General features: G+C 48.3%; 1 protein-coding gene across 3 annotated transcripts in view; it reads left to right on the top strand.

Annotated features, from left to right (window-relative positions):
• The window catches only part of CHRDL2 (chordin like 2), a 32,211-nt gene extending 22,450 nt beyond the window's left edge, over positions 1-9,761 (top strand). The window contains exons 7-12 of one of the 3 annotated variants that reach the window (XM_033120355.1): positions 491-659; positions 1,647-1,841; positions 4,301-4,474; positions 5,335-5,389; positions 8,852-8,944; positions 9,607-9,744. In XM_033120355.1, the coding sequence (XP_032976246.1) occupies positions 491-659; positions 1,647-1,841; positions 4,301-4,474; positions 5,335-5,389; positions 8,852-8,944; positions 9,607-9,697 (777 nt within the window). In that variant the 3' untranslated portion in view covers positions 9,698-9,744. Of the gene's footprint in view, positions 1-490; positions 660-1,646; positions 1,842-4,300; positions 4,475-5,334; positions 5,390-8,851; positions 8,945-9,606 lie in introns of all 3 variants that reach the window. The other 2 variants (XM_033120353.1, XM_033120354.1) reach the window with 2 other exon arrangements.
• Positions 9,762-19,500: the final 9,739 nt, after the last annotated feature.

The following is a 19,500-nucleotide window of genomic DNA, read 5'->3' as shown; positions in this document are numbered from 1 at the left end:
GGAGACCCCCGTCTCTGGATGGGGCCTGCTGCTCTTCTTCCTGCCCTGTGGGATTCTGGGGTCTGGTAGGATTGTCAAGGGCCCGTCCTCTTGTCCCATCACCTAAATCTTCTCAGACAAAGAAGAATTTCCTGACTCTCATCCTTGCTACATTCTCACCTTCTATTTCTTAAATATTAAGTCCCCATGGTCCCTGATCTCTTATGTCTCCCAGATCGAGACCTCAGCACCCTCTGCTCACTCCAGCCCCAAAGTCCTGGCTCTGACAGCCCTGCTTAGAGGAAGCTGGATCTCCAAACCATTATCCTCGAAGAGTTTTCCAAGATGCCTTGTCTGAGAATGTCTTAGACCCCATCCGGATTACCTTTCTGTCCCTGGCCTGTGCCCTCTCTTCACTGGGAGGTCATGTGAGTGTCTGCCCTCAGGCTTCTCACTACAGCCACCATCTCGCTAGCCTATCAGTGATCTTCATCCTTCCTGCCATTTGCAGAGACATTCCCAGGATCCGTGTTCAGGGGACGACGGGAGAAGGAGAAGCCTGAGCACCCCAGCCCCCAGTGGGCTCATCTCCCCTCGGGGCTTCGTCCCTCGCCACTTCCGACCGAAGGGAGAAGGCAGCACGACAGTCAAAATTGTCCTGAAGGAGAAACATAAGAAAGGTGGGGACTGAAACCTCCTCCAACCCCTGAGGTGGGAAAGGAGGGCTCCGACTGCTCCCACCTCCCATTCCTGTACCCCCAACTCAGTGATTCTCCAATCTCAACGTGGCCATGACCTTGTGGACTCAGGACCAGAGCCAGGCCATCCCCTTTCCTTCTCATCCTCTCCCAGGCTTAGTTCCATCAAAACTGAAGGTACCCTGAAACGGCATCAGGTCTAAACCCTCATTTCACAGATGAGGACACTGAGTTTCAGAGTACTGAGATAGAGACAGAACCCGTCCTGGAACCAGGACTGCGGGTCAGTAGAATATTTTTTTGAAGCACCTGCCGTATCGTTGCTGGGAATTGAGGGGCACAGAACAGAGAGATGAAAAACGGTCCCCGTCCGTGAGGGGCTCCAGACATGTAAACAAATTACTATAATACAAGGAAGTGCTGAGGGCAAGTTTTTGACAAGGGAAGGATGGAGCAGAGCTGGGCTGCAGGAGGACAGTCGGGATGGAGTGGGAAGGGGCCACATGGGCAGAGACAGCAGCAGCGTGGGAGGACAGTGGCCCCACGCAGGGCACCCTGGCTGGTAGAGCGGAGGTGGCTGCAGAGGCATCTGTCCCAGAGCCACTTTGTACAGATGGGACACTGAGGCTGAGAAAGGGGAAGGGGCCTGCCAGACAGCACGTGCACAGCCAGCAGAACTTGATGTCAGTTCTCCTGCTATCAGAGCAGCCCCTCCTTGCTCTACCAGAGGGGCTGTGAGGGCAGGAGAAGGACTCGCCATCTCAGCAAGTCCTCACTGGGCACATCTCTGTCCTGAGCGCTGAGATAGGCAGGATGTCAGGGCCATGGGGCCAGTTTTACACCCTGGCCTCCAATTTGCAGGCAGCATGGCTGGGCCAGATGGGTGCAGCAGGGCCACCTCAAGCCCCCTGGACTCTGACAGGAGTCCGAGGCACTGACCCTCCTCCCTTCCTGCCCTCCTTGGCCCAGCCTGCGTGCATGGTGGGAAGACGTACTCCCATGGGGAGGTGTGGCACCCAGCCTTCCGCTCCTTCGGACCCCTGCCCTGCATCCTGTGCACCTGTCAGGACGGCCACCAGGACTGCCAGCGGGTGACCTGCCCTACTGAGTACCCTTGCCATCACCCCGAGAAAGTGGCCGGGAAGTGCTGCAAGATTTGCCCAGGTACAAAGAGATGCTGGGGGCAGGGAGGGCGCTAGCCAGAGTGAGCCCTGGGTCTCTCTCCCCAGCGCACAGACGCTTGGAGCATCTCCAACATGGATGGGGCCGCGGGCAGAGATATAGGATGCAGGGTGTTTAGGTACACAGAAAGTTAGGAGCACAGCAGTGGAAAATGCCAGACTTGTAATACATACTACTTATGGAACCATCTATGTTACAGGGACAGATCCAGAGGCTCTCAGATGTATCTACATAGAACCAAATAATGTTCTGGATTCTATGAAGTTATAGCATCTTAGGATATTAGGACTTTTAAGAGAAATAACCGTTGTTTATTGAGCACTTACTATGAGCCAGGTAGGTATTTTGTCTGCACGAATTCATATAATCCTCACCACAATGGACAAGGCAGGTATCTAGCTCCATTTATAGAAAGAGAAGATAAGTACCTTGTCCCAGGTCACACAGCTGTAAGTGGCAGAGCTGAGATTTGCACCCTGGTCTCTCTTACTCCAAAGACCAAGCTCTTGACCTCTGTTGTCTTCCTTCAGCTGTCATCTATATATGGGAAACTGAGACGCAGAGAAGAGAAGGGACTTTCCTGAGTCACACAGCAAAGTCATAGTGAAGCTGGAACTAGAACTCAGGCTTCTAGACTTGCCGGCTGAGTTCTTTCAACAATGTCATGTGACCCTAAGATTAATCAGTATGCCGAAGGGAAAGTCAGAGTATCTGATTGAGAAGCACAGCCTGTGAGCATCAATAGTAGCCGGTGCGAGGGTCAGGCCCGTTCCCGCAGCCTGGAAAGAAGGCAGGTGGGGCAGAAGACGCAAGGGGAGCTTGTGTCCTGACCACATTGGGTTCGAGGGCTGGGTTGGCAAAGCTGAAAGGAGAGGAACAGGGAAGAAAAAGAGGAAGGAAACATGCCTTGAGAACCTACTAGTCCCAGGTGATTTCACATATTTCATTTAATCCTCACAATGCAGTTATTTCACAAATGAGATAACTGAGTGGCTATAATCACCCTACGTCTCCACCTACCCCAGCATTTAACATCAGGAAATTTGAATTTGCATTATTAGCTTGCTTACTGACTTATTTACTTACTTAGTGTTGTGAACTTAAACAAGTTTCTTTACCTTTCTGAGCCTCAGACACAGAGTTGGTGAAAATGCTTTATGAATTGTAAATCAAAATTCAAACATAAGCAATAACTTATTTATCAGTGTAATAAGCTATAAGGACAGGGTGAGGGAGGGAGCACGATGGGCTGGTGCCTAGAACGCATGAGGAGTTGGGGCTGAACTTGAATTCTCTATGAGACTGGCTGAGCCTCCCTCCTGGGCTCCTTCACAAACATGCCTGGTCTTGGGTTCTGCCACCAGACCCCAGTCCGTTTCCCCTTAAAAATGTTAAGACTGTAACAGCTCGTAAGTGCTTCATAACAAGTAAGAGTCTAGAAGGGGGTGTGTGTATAGGGACTTGGTCCTTCAGTCCTTGAAAAATACTCAGGGAATGTTGGCACAGGGAAAGTTCTGGAGAATGTCCTTGGAATTCCAGGATGTCAAGGCTTTAGGACTGGATCTAATTTGGCACCAAAAAAAAATTACCACCATCCCAACCATCTCCACCATCACCCCCACCATCCCCACCATCTCCACCATCACCCCCACCATCCCCACCATCTCCACCATCACCCCCACCATCTCCACCATCACCCCCACCATCCCCACCATCTCCACCATCACCCCCACCATCCCCACCATCTCCACCATCACCCCCACCATCCCCACCATCTCCACCATCACCCCCACCATCCCCACCATCTCCACCATCACCCCCACCAGCCCTACGACCACCACAACTGTTGCCATCACTGTGATCACTGCCACCACCTTTTGCACCATCACGACCATCACTACCATTACTATCATTATCACCTCAAACCTTTCCTTCTATGTATGTTCATTAAGAGCTTGGTGTGAGGGACTCAAAAGACTTGGTGGACATGGCTCCTGCCCTTCGCCTTGTGGGTCTCTTTTAAAGAGAAAACATACTCAGGTGAAACAACTACAAGGCAATGCAAGGCAGTGTGGATTAAGGGCATGAGTGGGAGGCATAAGCAAGCAGGATTTTAGAAGCTACCAGTGGGAGGAAACAAAGTGGGCTAAGCTGTTCCAAGAGGGCTGCCCAGAGGAGGTGGAAGGTGAGCTGGGCCCTGAAGGCTGAGAAGTTTTCTGATATGCTAATCAATGGGAGGTGAAGGGGGAGATACCCCCTTCCCTAGAGACTGCCTTCTCTTCCCAAGGCACCAGTACCGTAAAGACTCCCAAGTCTTTACGGGCACCAGTAAAGTACCAGTCTCCCAAGTACCGTAAAGACTCTGAGGGGGATATCAGGTCTCTCTTTTTGAGCCACCAGGGTTGGTGAGATAGCATTCAGAAGCTCCTTGTCTCTCCCAGATGACAAGGCAGACCCTGGCCACAGGGAAATCAGTGCCACCAGGTGTCCGAAGGCGCCAGGCCGGGTCCTCGTCCACACGTCTGTATCCCCAAGCCCAGACAACCTGCGTCGCTTTGCCCTCGAGCGTGAGGCCTCTGAACAGGTGGACATCTACCTCTGGAAGCTGGTAAAAGGTGAGCATTGGCCCACTCCCAGCTGGGCATACCTCTGATCTGTCCCCCTTCCTGTGCTCCTGGCCCCCCCAGGGGCCTTAGGAGCGTTTTGTTGTTCAAGTGCCTCTAGCCCAGGAAGACCTGCCTCTGGCCACCCTTCCAGGTTTAGGAGTCCCTGATTCCAAGACAGAGGGAGACAGTGATTCTGTTGATGCTCTGACAGTTCTGATAAGCTCACCTACTCTGAGATGCCAGGGCCTCCAAGTGCTCCCTCTCCTGGGGGAAGGGGTCGTTGCACCTTGCAAGGAGCCAGGACAGTAATGAATGCCTACCCTGATGAACTAGAGATGTGTACTGGTGGACTTGCAGTATTCTGTAAGGAGAGAGCTTTTCAGGCAGGAGGGCCTGAAGCTAGTCTCATTCAGCCTCTGCTGTATGGTAGATTCTATCCTTCCAAGGTAAGTTGACATCAAAATATGTTTCTCATGCTGAGAAACACCCTATTCAACAGGCTGCTCATATCACCAAATGAAGGTCAAGAGGAGTTTTCCTTGATAGGGAATTGGCCGAGGGTTCTGTTTTCTGGCTCTTCTTGAGAAACATACATCCCCTGGGTAGGGTAAAACAAACTAACTCCTATAAGTGTGAATTAGCGCTAAGGTCACTTTTCTCTATTGATGGGTTTGCCTGGGGTTGGGGGGTAAGGGGAAGAGGGGAAGAGGGGATGATAAGAAGGGGACAGTAAGGGGATAATAAAAATGATACAATGATAATAACCAATGTGTAAAGCACTTTAGAGTTCACAAAGTGCTTTCACATTCATTATCTCATTTGATCCTCAACGATCCTGAGAGTTAGGCGTTATTATCCCCATTTTACAGATGAGGAAACTGAGGCTCAGAGAGGTGAAGTCCCTGGCTCAAGGCCACACAGCCAGTAAGTGGAGGAGCTAGAGCCCATGTCTTGTGACGTCATTCGCGGTCTTCCCCTGCTCTACTCCTGTCGTAGGAGGAATGGACGAAGAAAGCAGAGCTGTTCAGCCTGGAGAAGAGAAGACTCAGGGGGACAGGACCGCTGGCTTCATGGCTCTGAAGGACTGCCCCAGGCAGAGGGAGCAGTTGTGTTCTGACTGACCGCAGGGGTCAGAACAACAAGCAGGGGCTTTGGAATCAGACCTGGGATTGAATCCCGGCTCTGCCATTTCTTAGCTGTGTGGCCTTGGGTAATCACTTGACTTCTCTGGGCCTCAGTTTTCTCTTCTGTTAATTGGGGAGGAGGGTTTTTGGAGGATTAACTGAAATAACAGGTACAGCCCCTGACCTATAGTAGATGCTGACAATGTCACTATCCTTCTCATCCCACCTCATCAATAGGTTAGAATTGCAGAGAAACAGGCTAAGGAGAGGAAGCACTTTCTCATGAGCCTTCCTGTAATGCAGGGAGGTAGCAAGCTCCATTCATGGTAGTGTGTCAGCAAGGGCTGGCTGGGGATTCTGCCAGCAGCTGAGGAGTTAGGTGCAGTAACATTTATAATTCTCTTGCACCTTGAGATTCCGTCAGTCCCTAGACAGGTGCTGGCTCCTGGTTTACTCTGGGCCTCTCCCACCCCCACCAGATGCTAGGACCACAGATAGTAATGGACTCCAGCCTCTGTCCTTAGGTGACCTGGGTGCAGTAGGAGCTCCCTGGGAGCTGAGCTGGTCAGGGAAGTCTTCACGGAAAATGGACGTGGGGCTAGAACGGCAGGATTGGCACACTGCTGGCAGACTGGCAGAGACAGCCTCAAACTCTGGCTTCCCAGCCCATGCTTACATGTCCTGTGCTCTGTGATTGGTGTGTTGTGGCACTACGTATAATGTGCTTCATTTATCCCACGTAAGAAAACTGAGGGGCATGTATTAATGCCCCATTTTGCAAAAAAGAAAACTGAGTCTGAGAGGTAAAATGACTAGCTCAAAGTCACACAGTTTAAGCAGTAAACTAAAGACTCAAACCCAGTTCTCACTGTCCCCAATGCTGCCTCCACAGAGGTGACCTTACGCTTTTAGGTAGGTGCTTGAGGAAGGCCAAAGTGTGCCCAGGATGGTGCAGAGGGGACATCATAGCTCAAGGTCAATCTCATTACCACCAAGCCCAGCAGAAAAGAAATAAGGTGGCGGGGACTCTTCTACTTCCCAATGCCAGGCCCTGCTATCCTGTCATTAGCAAACCTCCCCTTCTGTGTCTCCGGACCCTCTGGGTGGCCTTTAGGCCTCTCTACCTCCCATTCTCTCCTAGTTGTCAGTGGGAAACCCGCACTGTTTCCTCACGCAGAGGAGTAAAAGCAGCCGGCCTTGAGCGCTGGGAGAGGAAGGGGAGAATTGGCTTGGAGACAAAGTGAGGAGCTGGACATTGAAACCTGGGCTAAGTGAGGCCACACCACAGGGAGCGGCTCCGGGGCCCAGAAGCTGAGCAGAGAGTTGGCTTAGGGTTAAGAGTCTTTTTGATTCTGGAGTTTCAGAGTAGAAGGGGACTTAGGGGTCTCAATTCCTATCCCAACCTAGGAAGGAAGTACCCTTGTGGCCTCACTGAGGGTCTCTAGCCCCTGAGTGCACATACTCCCACCCACCTCCAGACAGGTGATTGACTTCCAACACTGGATGGCTCTGTCCAGAGAGGGTTCGTCTTCACATTGAGCTGAGCCTGTCCTATCTCCTGGAACGCACCCACCAGCGCCACCTCTGCCCTGAGGGGCCATAGAGTCCAGCTGCTCCCAGACCTGGTATGCCTTTAAGAGGGCAGGAGGCACAACAGTGACCCTCCGTCTAGCTCTTGATTCCAGGCCCAAGAGCCAGTCCTTTCAATCATGTTTTATAGGTTACGGTGTGGGGACCTGCCTGCATCCCTGTCACTTCCTGTCCAATTTGTGTTCTGGGGTATGTGCAATGGCAGGCCTGTGGCAGAAGGACTCATCCCCATCTCATGCTTGTGACTTAGCCTGGGTCTTTGGAGTGAGTCTCCCCCACAATCTGGTCTTTGGCACCTGGGCTGGGGATCCCAGGGACATTCCTGGCCTCCTGGACCTCACTCCCGGAACCTGTGCTGTCCCTTTCCCTCTGTGGGATCCCGCTCAGATTCCCACAAGCGAGGCCAGTTCTTGGTTTCCTTGAGGGTGGTGCTGGCCTAGCTGAAGCCTTGCCTTCGCATCTGTTCTTTCTGGCCACAGACCCTGCTGGTAACAGCTGGTGCGACCTCACAGCCCATGTGCTCAGGGCCTCAGCACCATGTGTGGTGCCCGTGGCCAGCTCCCCATGGAATGCAAACATCAGGAGATCCAACTAATACCTCATCCCTGCTCAGGGCCTGGCCTAGACTGGTTACACATATATTTGCTTATCCATCCACCCATCCATCCATCCACCCATCCAGGGATTCATTCATTCATTCTACATGCCTAATGTGGGCCAGATGCAGGGGACCCAGAGAGGAAAGCCCTCCAGGAGTTCCCAGCAGACACAATGATAACACAATACAAATAGATACAGTCACCAATGGATGCCAAGAGCTATGGGTAGTTAGTTGTAACTTCCTTCTTGGAAGTTATAACTCCCTGGAGGAGGGTGAGGGGGATCAAGGAAGACTCCCAGCTAAGGCTTGAAGGATGAGTGGAGTTTCCCAGCTGGCAATAGGAGGAGTTCCCGCAGAGGAGGTGGCATATGTGAAGGCTTGGCCCCTCAGGGCTCCAACTGGTTGGTTAGGGCTGGAGCACGGGCAACGCCCCTCGTGGTTGGTGAACTGAGCCTTGCGCTGAAAGGGGGCTTACAACTCTGATGCTTAGTGTTTTGGTGTCTGAATAAGCACACCGATTGATTTTTAGCATACGTTCTATGCCCAGAAAAAAGTTTGACCAGTCCGTACATGCCTGGCAGCTTTCCTTCCTTCCTTCCTTCCTTCCTTCCTTCCTTCCTTCCTTCCTTCCTCCCTCCCTCCCTCCCTCCCTCCCTCCCTCCCTTCCCTGCTCCCCACTCCATTTCTACATTGTGGACAGGTGAGTGCTGTGAGAGGAGGATGGTGATGGTGGCCGGAGCAGGGCTAGCAGAGAGGTGACAGGAGGTCAGGGAAGCGGAATGACAGGGTAACAGGTATATTTTCGAATGATCACAGGTTAGAGGAGGAATAAAAGTGATCAGAAGTCTAGTGCAGTGACCCAAACACGACATGACAGGGCCTGAATGGGGTCAGTGGCAGTGGGACAGGAGAACAGATTCAAAATATTTAAGATATTGAGTCCACAGGCTTTGGTGTCTGATCAGCACAGGGGAGGGGAGGGAAGTAACTGGGTCCCTTTCGTGTCTGTCACCCCATTTCCCTGGTGCATGGCCCTGCCTCGCTTGCTCATGCCCTTGTCTCTGTCCTCAGGTATCTTCCACTTGATTCAGATCAAGAAAGTCAGGAAGCAAGACTTTCAGAGAGAGGCACAGAACTTCCGGCTGCTCACCGGCACCCACGAAGGTGGGACCTCGGTCTGGGACTAGGGCTTGGGAAGAGAGCCTGGCTAGAGGCCCGGGCCTCTTGGGGAGTTCCAGGCTACTGGTGCCTGGAAGGGGGGCTGTCAGCCACAGACGTCAGTTCCCGGCACAGGAATCCAGTGGGCGTCTGTGCCAGAGATTTCTCAACTCGGGTGCCTGAGAGCAGGAGGGTGAAGCTGAGCCTGCTGGATTTAGTCTTGGGCTGTAGAAGAGGGAGGTCTGAGCCCCAAACACTAGTGCTGCCTCCTCCTCTACTGGAACCTTTCCCCTTGAAAGCCTCCTAGCCCTTCCTTCTGATGCCCTTCATTTGCTCTCCACTACACTGAGGAAGATGGACCCAGGTGGGGCCTGGGGGGGGGGCAGGAAGTCACAGATGGGAGGGTCAAAAATAGGCATCAGGAAACCAGCCCAGCCCCCAATTGTGGGTTGGTTGAAGGTTGGGTCATGTGCCAGAGGGGATCTGGATATGGGAGTATGATGGGGACCCCCACCCCCTCCTCCCTGTGGGCTCCAGCCCAGGTCCACACAGTCCTCTCACCTTGTTTTCCCCATACCAGGTGTTGTGCCTCTGCTGTGCACACGCACGCACACGCCACACACCCCTACACAACCACACACACAAGTCTTCTGTTTTCCTCCATGCAGGTCACTGGAACGTCTTCCTAGCCCAGACCCCAGAGCTGAAGGTCATGGCCAGTCCAGACAAAGCAATCAAGACCTTATAACAAAGACCTAAACAGTTGCAAATATGAGCTGTATCGTTTTTGGTGTTATATATGAATAAATAAGGTGCATTACCCCTCAGCCCTGTCTGCTGAGTTCATGTCGTCTCCCCATGTTCTCACAGTGACTGCACCGTGACGCCGCGGTCTGGGAAGAAGGCCTAACAGTTACAAGGAAAGACGACAGCAATAATTTGTCTTGCCCACATGTACAATTTCCCATTTTACAGGGTTGGAAACTGAGAGGCAGAAGGGGCAGAGACTGTCCCCTGTCCTCATGGTGAGCTGTTCCCAGAGCCAGGGCTAGTTCTCTCAGCCTCCCCACCCAGGCCCTTGTCTGCCCCCAGGGCCTCTCCCCTGCACTGTACTGTTTCTGACCCTGGGCCCCGGCTATGGCACCTCGAGCTTTTATGAGCAGCCCCCCTCCTAGAGCATTTTGGCACTGAGCCTAAGAAGGGGGACCGACTCTAGTTAGCCAGCGGAGGGGTGAATGGAGCCTCAGAGCACTTTCCCAGCAAATCATCCCGGGATGCTTACAACGGTCAGCCATACTTTACCATGAAGAAGCTGAGCTGAGGGAGAAGCAATCATTCGCAGCCAGGCAGCAGGGTCGGCGCAGATTTGGAAGTGGATGCCTGGTCTCTCCCTCCAGGCTAGCACTCCTCTCCCATTCCACCATGACCAATGTCCTAAGCCCAAATAGTCTCACCTCAGAGGATTTCCAAGACTTGGCAGTCAGATTGCCATCCCTGGCACCACGGTCTGGGAAGTAGGCCTCACGGTTACAATTAAAGACTACATCAATAATTTATCTTGCCCACATGTACAATTCCTTTCAAAGACATTTTAATGCCCATGATTCCACTTAAGGTGAACAATGTAGAAATTATCCGTTTTATTTTATTTTTTTAAAGATTAATTTTTAAAGTTCCTATCCCCTCACCCCTTTGGAAACCTGGTTGTTCTTTATATCGATGGGTCCTTTTTGTTCTGTTTATGCATTTGTTTTGTTTTTTTAGATTCCACATGTAAGTGGAATCCTACATATTTGTCTTTCTCTGTCTGACTTAATTCACTTAGGATAATACCCTCTAGGTCCATCCATGTTGTTGCAGATGGCAAGATTTCATTCTTTTCATTGCTGAGTAATATTCCATTGTGTGTGTGTATATGTATATACATCTTTATCCATTCATCTATTGTTGCACACATTACGCTTTCACATCTTGGCTTTTGTAAATGATGCTGCAACGAACATAGGGGTGCAAATATCTTTTTGAGTTAGTGTTCTTGATTTCTTCAAATAAATATAGCTGGAAGTAGAATTACTATATCATATGGCAGTTCTATTTTTAATTTTTTGAGGAATCTCCCTACTGTTTTCCACAGTGGCTTTACTAATTTATAATCCCACCAACAGTGCACGAGGGTTCCCTTCTCTCCACATCCTCACCAGCATTTGTTATTTGTTAATTTATTGATGATAGCCATTCTGACCCGAGTGAGGTGGTATCTCATGGTGGTTTTGATTTGTACGTCCCTGTTGATAAGTGATGTTGAGCATCTTTTCATATGTCTGTTTGGCCTTTGGTATGTCCCCTTTGGAGAAATATCTGTTCAGGTCCTCTTGCCCATTTTTATTTGGATTGTGGGGTTTTTTTTTTGGTGTTGAGTTGTATGAGTTCCTTATATACAGGGGGTGCTAAGAAATGTGTACACATTTCAAGAAAGGAAAAATCTGTATTAAAATTATGCTGATGGTAACCACTTTGAGCACCGCTTGTAATTGCACAAGTCAAACATGACTTGTATTCATCTTTTGTTATCGGTATATATTATTACAATTTTAATACCGTTTTTTCCTTTGTTAGAATGTGTATACATTTTTTGTCACCCTCTGTAGTTTGGATATTAACCCCTTACAGGATGTATCATTTACAAAAATCTTCTCTCATTCAGTAGGTTCTTTTCATCTTGGTGGTGGTTTCTTTCATGGCAAAAAGTTTTTAGTTTGATGTAGTCCCATTTGTTTATTTTTTCTTTTGTTATTCTTGCCCAAGGAGACATTTTCTTTTTTTTTCGTTTGTTTTTTTAATGTATTAATACAAACATTTTTCAAATTTTTTTTTTCAATTTTATTGGGGACGGACTATTGGTGAACAGTGTGTTTCTCCAGGGCCTATCAGCTCCAAGTCGTTGTTTCTTCAATCTAGTTGTGGAGGGCACAGCTCAGTTCCAAGTCCAGTCACCGTTTTCAATCTTTAGTTGCAGGGGGTGGAGCCCACCATCCCATGTGGGAATTGAACCGGCAACCTTGTTGCTGAGAGGCCCCTCCAGAAGCTCAGCTGCAGCTCCTTGTCTTCAATCTGGTTGTGGAGGGTGCAGCTCACTGGCCCATGTGTGAATCCAACCAGGAACCCTGTTGTTCAGAGCTCGCACTCTAACCAACTGAGCCAAGGAGAAATTTTCAAAAATGTATTGCTAAGAATGATGTCAAAGAGTTTACTGTCTATGTTTTCTTCTAGGAGTTATATAGTTTTAGGTCTTACATTTAAATCTTTACTTCATTTTGAGTTTATTTTTGTACATGGTGTAAGAAAGTGGTCCAATTTCTTTTTTTGCATGTATCTGTCCAGTTTTGCCAACACCACTTATTGAAGAGACTGTCTGTACCCCATTGTATATCCTTGCCACCTTTGTTGTAGATTAATTGACCATATAAGCCAGGATTTATTTCTAGGATCTCTATTTTATTCAGTTGATCTATATACCTGTTTTTATGCCAGTACCATACTCTTTTGATTATTGTACCTTTGTAGTATAGTTTGAAATAAGGGAGCATGATACCTCCTACTTTGTTCTTTCTTAAGATTTCTTTGGCTATTTGGGGTCTTTTGTGGTTCCATATAAATTTTAGGATTAGTTGTTCTAATTCTGAGAAGAATGCCATTGGTATTTTATTTTATTATTATTATTTTTTAAATATTTTATTTTATTTTTTAAGGAGGGTGCAGCTCACAGTGGCCCATGTGAGGATCGATTGAACAACCAACCTTGGTGTTATTAGCACCACACTCTAACCAACTGAGCTAACTGGCCACCCTGCCATTGGTATCTTGATAAGGACTGTATTGAATCTGTATATTAGTTTAGGTAGTAAAGACATTTTAACAATATCAATCCTTTCAATCCACGAGTAAGGTATATCCTTCCATTTATTTGTATCTTCAATTTCTTTCTTCCAGTGTCTTATAGTTTTCAGAGTACAGGTCTTTCACCTCTATGGTTAAATTTACTCCTTAGCATTTTGTGCTTTTTGAAGCAATTTTAAGTGGGATTGTGTTTTGTTTTTTTTAATTCCTTCTTCTGATTGTTCATTATTGATTTATAGAAACACAACAGATTTCTATATATTGATTTTGTATCCTGCAACTTTACTGAATTCATTTCTTAATTATAATAGTTTTTGGTGGAGTCTTTACGGTTTTCTATATATAGTATTATGTTATCTACAAATAATAAGAGTTTTACTTCTTCCTTTCTGATTTAGATGCCTTCTGTTTCTTCTTCCAGTCTGATTGCTGTGGCTAGGACTTCCAACACTATGTTGAATAGAAGTGGTGATAATGGGCATTTTTGTCTTGCTCCTGGTCTTAGAGGAAAGGCTTTCAGCTTTTCACCATTGGATATAATATTAGCTGTGGGTTTGTTGTATATACGCTTTATTCTGTTAAGTTATGTTCCTTCTATAACTACTTTGTTGAGAGTTTTTATCATAAAAGTATGTTAAATTTTGTCGTTTTTTCTGCATCTATTGAAATGATCGAATGGGTTCTATCATTTATTTTGTTAATGTGGAGTATCACAGTGATTGATTTATGGATGGTGAACCATCCTTGCTCCCCTGGGATGAACCCCGCTTGGACATGGTGTATAATCCCTTTAATGTGTTCTTGAATCTGGTTTGCTAATATTTTGTTGAGAATTTATGCATCTATGTTCATCAAGGATATTGGCCTGCAACTTGCTTTTTTAGTAATGTCTTTGTCTGGTTTTGGCATCATAATGCTGGCTTCATATAATGAATTTGGAAGCCTTCCTTTCTCTCCAGTGTTTTTGAAATAATTTAAGGATAGGTATTAATTCTTCTTTGAATGTTTGATAGAATTCACCTGTGAAGCTATCTGGTCCTGGGCTTTTGTTTTGGGGGAGTATTTTGATTACTGCTTCAATTTTATTGCTAGTAATTGTTCTGTTTAAATTTTGTATTTCTTCCTGGTTTAGTCTTGGAAGATATACTTCTGGAAATATATCCATTTCTTCTAGGTTGTCAAATTTGTTGGCATGTAATTGTTCATAGTATTTTTTAATGATTCTTTATTTTTCTGTGGTGTCAGTTGTAATTTCTCTTTCATTTATGCTTTTATGTATTTATTCGGTCTCTCTCTCTCTCTCTCTCTCTTTCTCTCTCTCTCTCTCTCTTTCTGTCTCTCTCTCTCTTTCTCTTTCTGTCTTTTGATGAGTTTGGCTAAAGGTTTCTCAATTTTACTTATCTTTTCAAAGAACCAGCTCTTAGTTTTATTGATCTTTTCTACTGTTTTTTTAGATTTCTATTTCATTTGTATCTGCTCTGATCTTAACTATTTCTTTCCTTCTGTTTACTTTAGGTTTTGTTTGTTCTTCTTGTTCTAGTTTCTTTAGGTGTAGAGTTAGATTGTTTATTTGGGAATTTTCTTGCTTCTTGAGGTAGGCCTGTATAGCTATGAACTTCTCTTTAAAACTGCTTTTGCTATATCCCATAAATTTTAAAAAGTTGTGTTTTCAGTTTCATTTGTTTGGGTCTCTGGTTTCATCTTGTTTGGAGTGCTCTTTGCTTCCTGGACCTGGATGTCTCTTTCCTTTCCTAGGTTAGAGTTTTCAGCCATTATTTCTTTAAACAAAGTTTCCATTCCTTTCTCTCTTTTTTCTCCTTCTGCAATCCCTATAATGAGAATGTTTGAGCACGATGTCAGAGGTCTCTTAAACTATCCTCTTTTTTTTTTTGGTTTTGTTTTTTTAATTCTTTTCACTTTCTGCTGTTCTGATTGGTTGATTTCCACTAGTCTGTCTTCCAGGTCACTGATCCATTCGTCTGTATTAGCTAATCTGTTGTTGATACCTTCTGGAATATTTTTTTCATTTTAGTTATTGTATTTTTCATCTCTGCTTGGTTCTTTATTATACTTTCTCTTTGTAGACATTCTCCCAAGTTCCTCTATAATGCCCTCAAGTTTGGTGAGCATCCTTATGACCATTTCTTTGAATTCTTTATCATCAAATTACTTATCTGTTTCCTTAGTTCTCCCCTTCCCCCAAGGATTTTTCTTGTTCCTTCATTTGAGAAATATTCTTCTGTCTTTTCATTTTGTTTGACTTTCTATGTTTGTTTATATGAATTAGACAAAGTAGCCATCTCTCCCCGTCTTGAAAAAGTGGCCTTATATAGAAGTGGCCTTTGTATAGGCTGTGTGTGCTGGGTGGTTTTGGCAGGCCAGGTGTTTCTGACTGGCTAGTAGGAGCTGAGCAGTGCCTAAGGCATCTGAGGCACTGGCCTACTTAGCCAGAGTGTCTCCAGGTGGGGTGGCCAAGTGCATGTAGTAATAGCCTATTGATTGTGCTTGCTGTCTTTGTTTGAGGCTGAAATGTGTTCAGGTGATACATCTGGGAACTCACTGCAATGACCTCGCAGGCAGGACAGAGCACCTGGATAGAGCCCCTGCCCACCCTATGGATGGAGGGGGATGTAAACAGTGGCGCTCACCAGTACCTCAGACACCTGAGAATTCCCAGTTTCTGGAGGGTTCCCATGGCTCCCTAGCCTTCTGTATACAATCTGTCTCTTGATTGTTATACCAAACATGGTCTTGTGTAGACGTGACCTCTGTGTAGGCTTTATGTGCCAGGTAGTTTGGGGAAGCTGCTTGCAGCCTAGCAGGTGCATATAACACTTGGGATACTGGCTTGTCAGGCTGGAGTGGCTCCCAGCAAGGAGGCCAGGGGCACGTGGTGCCACCCTGCTGTTCCTGCTTGCTCCCTTTGTTCCAATGCAAAAGGCTCCAGGAAATGTAGCTGGGAAATGCTGCAGTGATCTTGCATGTAGCTCAAAGCACCCCAATAGACTCCAGCCTGCTTTATCAAAGTCAAGGGGAATGAAATTTACCAGCTCTTCTGGCCAGAGAGTTTCCACAGCTCCCGGAGGGCTCCTGCATCTTCCCAGCCTTCTCTACTCTGTCTCTTTCTCTCATTTGTCGTTCAGAAGCTCTTCATTTAGCCCTCAGTTGTCTGCCAGAAGTAATTGCTCTCTATATATGGATGTATTTGAGTTTGCTCACGGGAGAGGGTGAGTTCAGTGTCATCCTATGCGGCTGCCATCTTGGACCTCCCTTACTCCCATTTTAGAGAGGAGGAAACAGAGGCTCAGGATTGGCCAATGTCATACCCAAAGCCTCACAGTGATGAGTGGTGAATCCAGGATTAGAATTTAGGCTTACCGGCTACCAGGCCCCTACTCTCTCCCCAGTATAGCCACGACCTTCCCCCCCACCCCCAAGCCTGATGGGAAGCCACACAGAGATGGTGAAAGTGGCCTGTTGGCTGGAGTTCTGTCACCTGCAGCAACTTAGAGGGTTCTGGCTATTGTCTTTGGAGCCAAGTCTTGTACCTGGGTGACTGAGGTTGGGGAAGGGTACTAAGCAGCCTACCAATGCTGCCCTCACTGAGCAGGGACTGGTGTAGCCCTCCCTAAACTACCTCTGCCAGCTCCCAAGGGCCTGGTTTGAGAGGCTGGAGTTTGAGGCACATGGCTAGAATCACCCCCTCATCCTCCGAGTCAGAAGACATCCAGCTCCTCACAGCTTCTGCCTGTCCGTCCTAGAGAAGACTCGTCATTCTGGCCTTGTTTGCTCACTACGTGGGATTAATTTGGAACCTTGGGGATGTGTTCTGAGCATCTAGCATTTAAAACATAGGAATCTGAAAGCTCAGTCATTCATATGGTAAGCTCTCGTCATCCTTCAGGCTAGCTCAGATGCCTTCCTCTCAGCGAAGCTTTCCTTGCTACCCCCACCCCACCCCTGCACCCTGTGCAATGGCCCCTCCCCTCTGCTGGAGAAGGAGTTTGGAGGCAGGGCTCTAATCAGAGACAGCTCCAGGGCCTCTGGACAGGAATGGACTTCCCTGTATGCTTTTCCTGGTGTTGCAGGCCATCTGCCTTCCTGGTTTCTCCGATGGGCTTATCTGAAGCCTGTCATACTCTCCCCGAACCTCTGCCACCACGGGAGGCATGTGCAGCACATCAGCATCTCCTCACTTTGGTCCAGACCTTCGTCAGGGTGTAAATACAAGGGTGGAATCTCTAAGCAACTCTCCATGGTTTCATACCTCTCCAAGTTGTGGTCTTCCCCTTCCATGTATTCATTCATAAAAAATTCTCCAAGCTCCTCTGGGTTTGGCCTTATGCTAAACCACTGATGCAGTGTAAGGAACCGACACGGCCCTGCCTGTCCATAGGGAGCTAAAGTCTTCAGGAGGAGATGAGGCATCACAACACTGTGAATGCTGAGGCTATGACATCAGGGCTGTGGGAAGCACAGACCTGCCCAGACTGAGAACACTGCAGCTGGCTGTGAAGGATAAGCAGGAGTTAGAAGAAAAGCTGGAGGGAGGGAAGGGTGTGGGTGATGGTATAGGAAGAGACAGCTGCATGGAAGATGAAAAGTAGCATGTTGTAGGGAGAATCAAACAACTTGCTGTTGCTGGATAAGAAAGTCTGAGGCAAAGAACAAAGGAGGTGAGGCTGACACCCAGCAGATCATTTTGGCTTCATCCTGGATGCACGGAGTCTGGAAGAGGCACATTTGAGGTTTAGAAAGCTGGCTCTGCCTGCTGGGTGAAGATTGGTGTGGTGGAGTGAGGCAGAGACCAGATCAGAAGCTGGTGTGGGAATTCACGTGAGGGCCGACAACAGCCAGGACAGGAGAGAGGCAATGGCGATAGAAGAGAAGGTGGAGCTGATGGCAGACTGAACGTAGGGCTGAGAGAGAGAGGGATGATTCTGGTGTCTCATGTGGTGACCAGGGAGAACCCAGAAGTTCCAGCTGAGTGCATGGTGAGTATCAGGAGATACCCCTAGGCCTTTGGGTATATTATGGATCGGGAGAAGTTGGGGCAGAGATGAGGATTTGGGAGCTGTTATTCTGCTGGTGGTAACTAAAGCCAGGAGACGGGAGCGATTGGCCTGGGAGAGATGATAGAGTGAAAAGAGAAGGGGCACCAGGACAGAAGCCTGGAGCACCAGCAGAGGAACCACCATGGAGGCGAGGAATAAGCCAGGAGAGAGCGGCGGCTGGCTTCAATGGGATGGGGCCTGGAAAGGGTCCTCCACAGGGAGGAGGGGCTTCTGTTGCCTGTGGCCATAGGCGATGTCAGGAGAGCTAGAAGGCAGGAGCGGGTTTTGGGGGGTTGAGGCAGTTCCTGGGAGGTGAGGAAACAGACAAGAGAGGCAGAGCAGTAGCTGGCAATGCATGGATGGAAGAAGAGGACTTTGTCAGATGGAAGAGATTGATGTAAGTCTTGGGGATGAGGAGAGGGCAAAGTGAGGATGGACGAAGGGAAGGTTTAGGGACAAGTTAAAATCCATTCTTCCTCAGCTGCTAACTTGCTGTGAACACTGGCTGAGTGTGACGAGGGACAGGGAAGGGGAGCCCCAAGACTCTAGTAGGGAGTCCTGTGGGACCACTGTCCTGCTTGTTGGCCAGGCTGGGCACAGCCCCAGCTCTGGATGAAGCAGTCACATCCCCTCCCACATGCCTCGCAACTAGTTAACATAGCACATTGAAGTCTGTCGTTTCTTTGATACCTAGGACAACCTCGTGAGATGGGGATTGTTGCATTAAGAGATGAGAAAACTGAAACTCAGAGAGGAAGTGACGTAATCAAGATCACACACTAATAAATGGAGGGGTTGGATTCCAGCTAAGGTCTGTGATTCTGTGCCCTCATGGGTCCCAGAGCCCTGGAGGGGCCAGGTCTTGGACTAGGGCAGGCTTAGCCCACCTGGGCCTAGAGTCTCTGTTCCACTTCACCTTCCCAGGCAGCTTCCTGGTCCCTGAACTTGATCGTGCCCTCCAGGTTTCCTGGGGAGGCTTCCTCCTCCTCTTCCTCCAGCCGCTCCAGCCTCCATCTCCTTCTTTCCCCCCACAACGCCTGGACTCCTGGAAATGGCAGGATTTCTAAGAAACAAGACATGGCCTGTGGCTTGGGGCTGGCCTAGGGCTAAGGGAAGTCGTGGGGCCTAACCAGGCACAATGGCATCTGTGTCCAGGACAGGCCCAGCCACCCTCCTTCTCCTCTCCCTGGTCCCTGGAAGACAATCATTGCCTGCCTTCTCCTCCCACAGGGTCAGTGCCTGGAAGATGAACAGGAAGTGCTGGGGGAGGTTGGCTGAGGTTGGAAGTGGGTGGAGTGGCGTGAGTATCTACATACAGGGAGTTAGTTATCTCTGCCCTTCTAGAATAGGAATTAGGACCTAGATCTTGGGGCCCAGCTCAAGGCTGTTTGAATGACCACATGACACCTGATGTCTCTCCCCAGTCCCATCTTTATCCACCCCTGGCACAGAGCACACATAACTTGCCCAAAGTCAAACAGCAACTGAGAGTTGGGGCTGTGGCTCGAACCTACAGGGTCCTACTCTAAAGTCTGCCCTGTCTCTCCATTCCATGATGTCTGGGCCAAGGATGAGGAGATCAGCCTTCTCATCAGCTCCTCTGCCGCCCGC

The sequence above is a fragment of the Rhinolophus ferrumequinum genome, chromosome 11, assembly GCF_004115265.2.
Source record: "Rhinolophus ferrumequinum isolate MPI-CBG mRhiFer1 chromosome 11, mRhiFer1_v1.p, whole genome shotgun sequence".
NCBI classification, from domain to species: Eukaryota; Metazoa; Chordata; class Mammalia; order Chiroptera; family Rhinolophidae; genus Rhinolophus; species Rhinolophus ferrumequinum.
The sequence above is the reverse complement of the archived record's forward strand: the minus strand, read 5'-3'. Positions and strand labels throughout refer to the sequence as shown.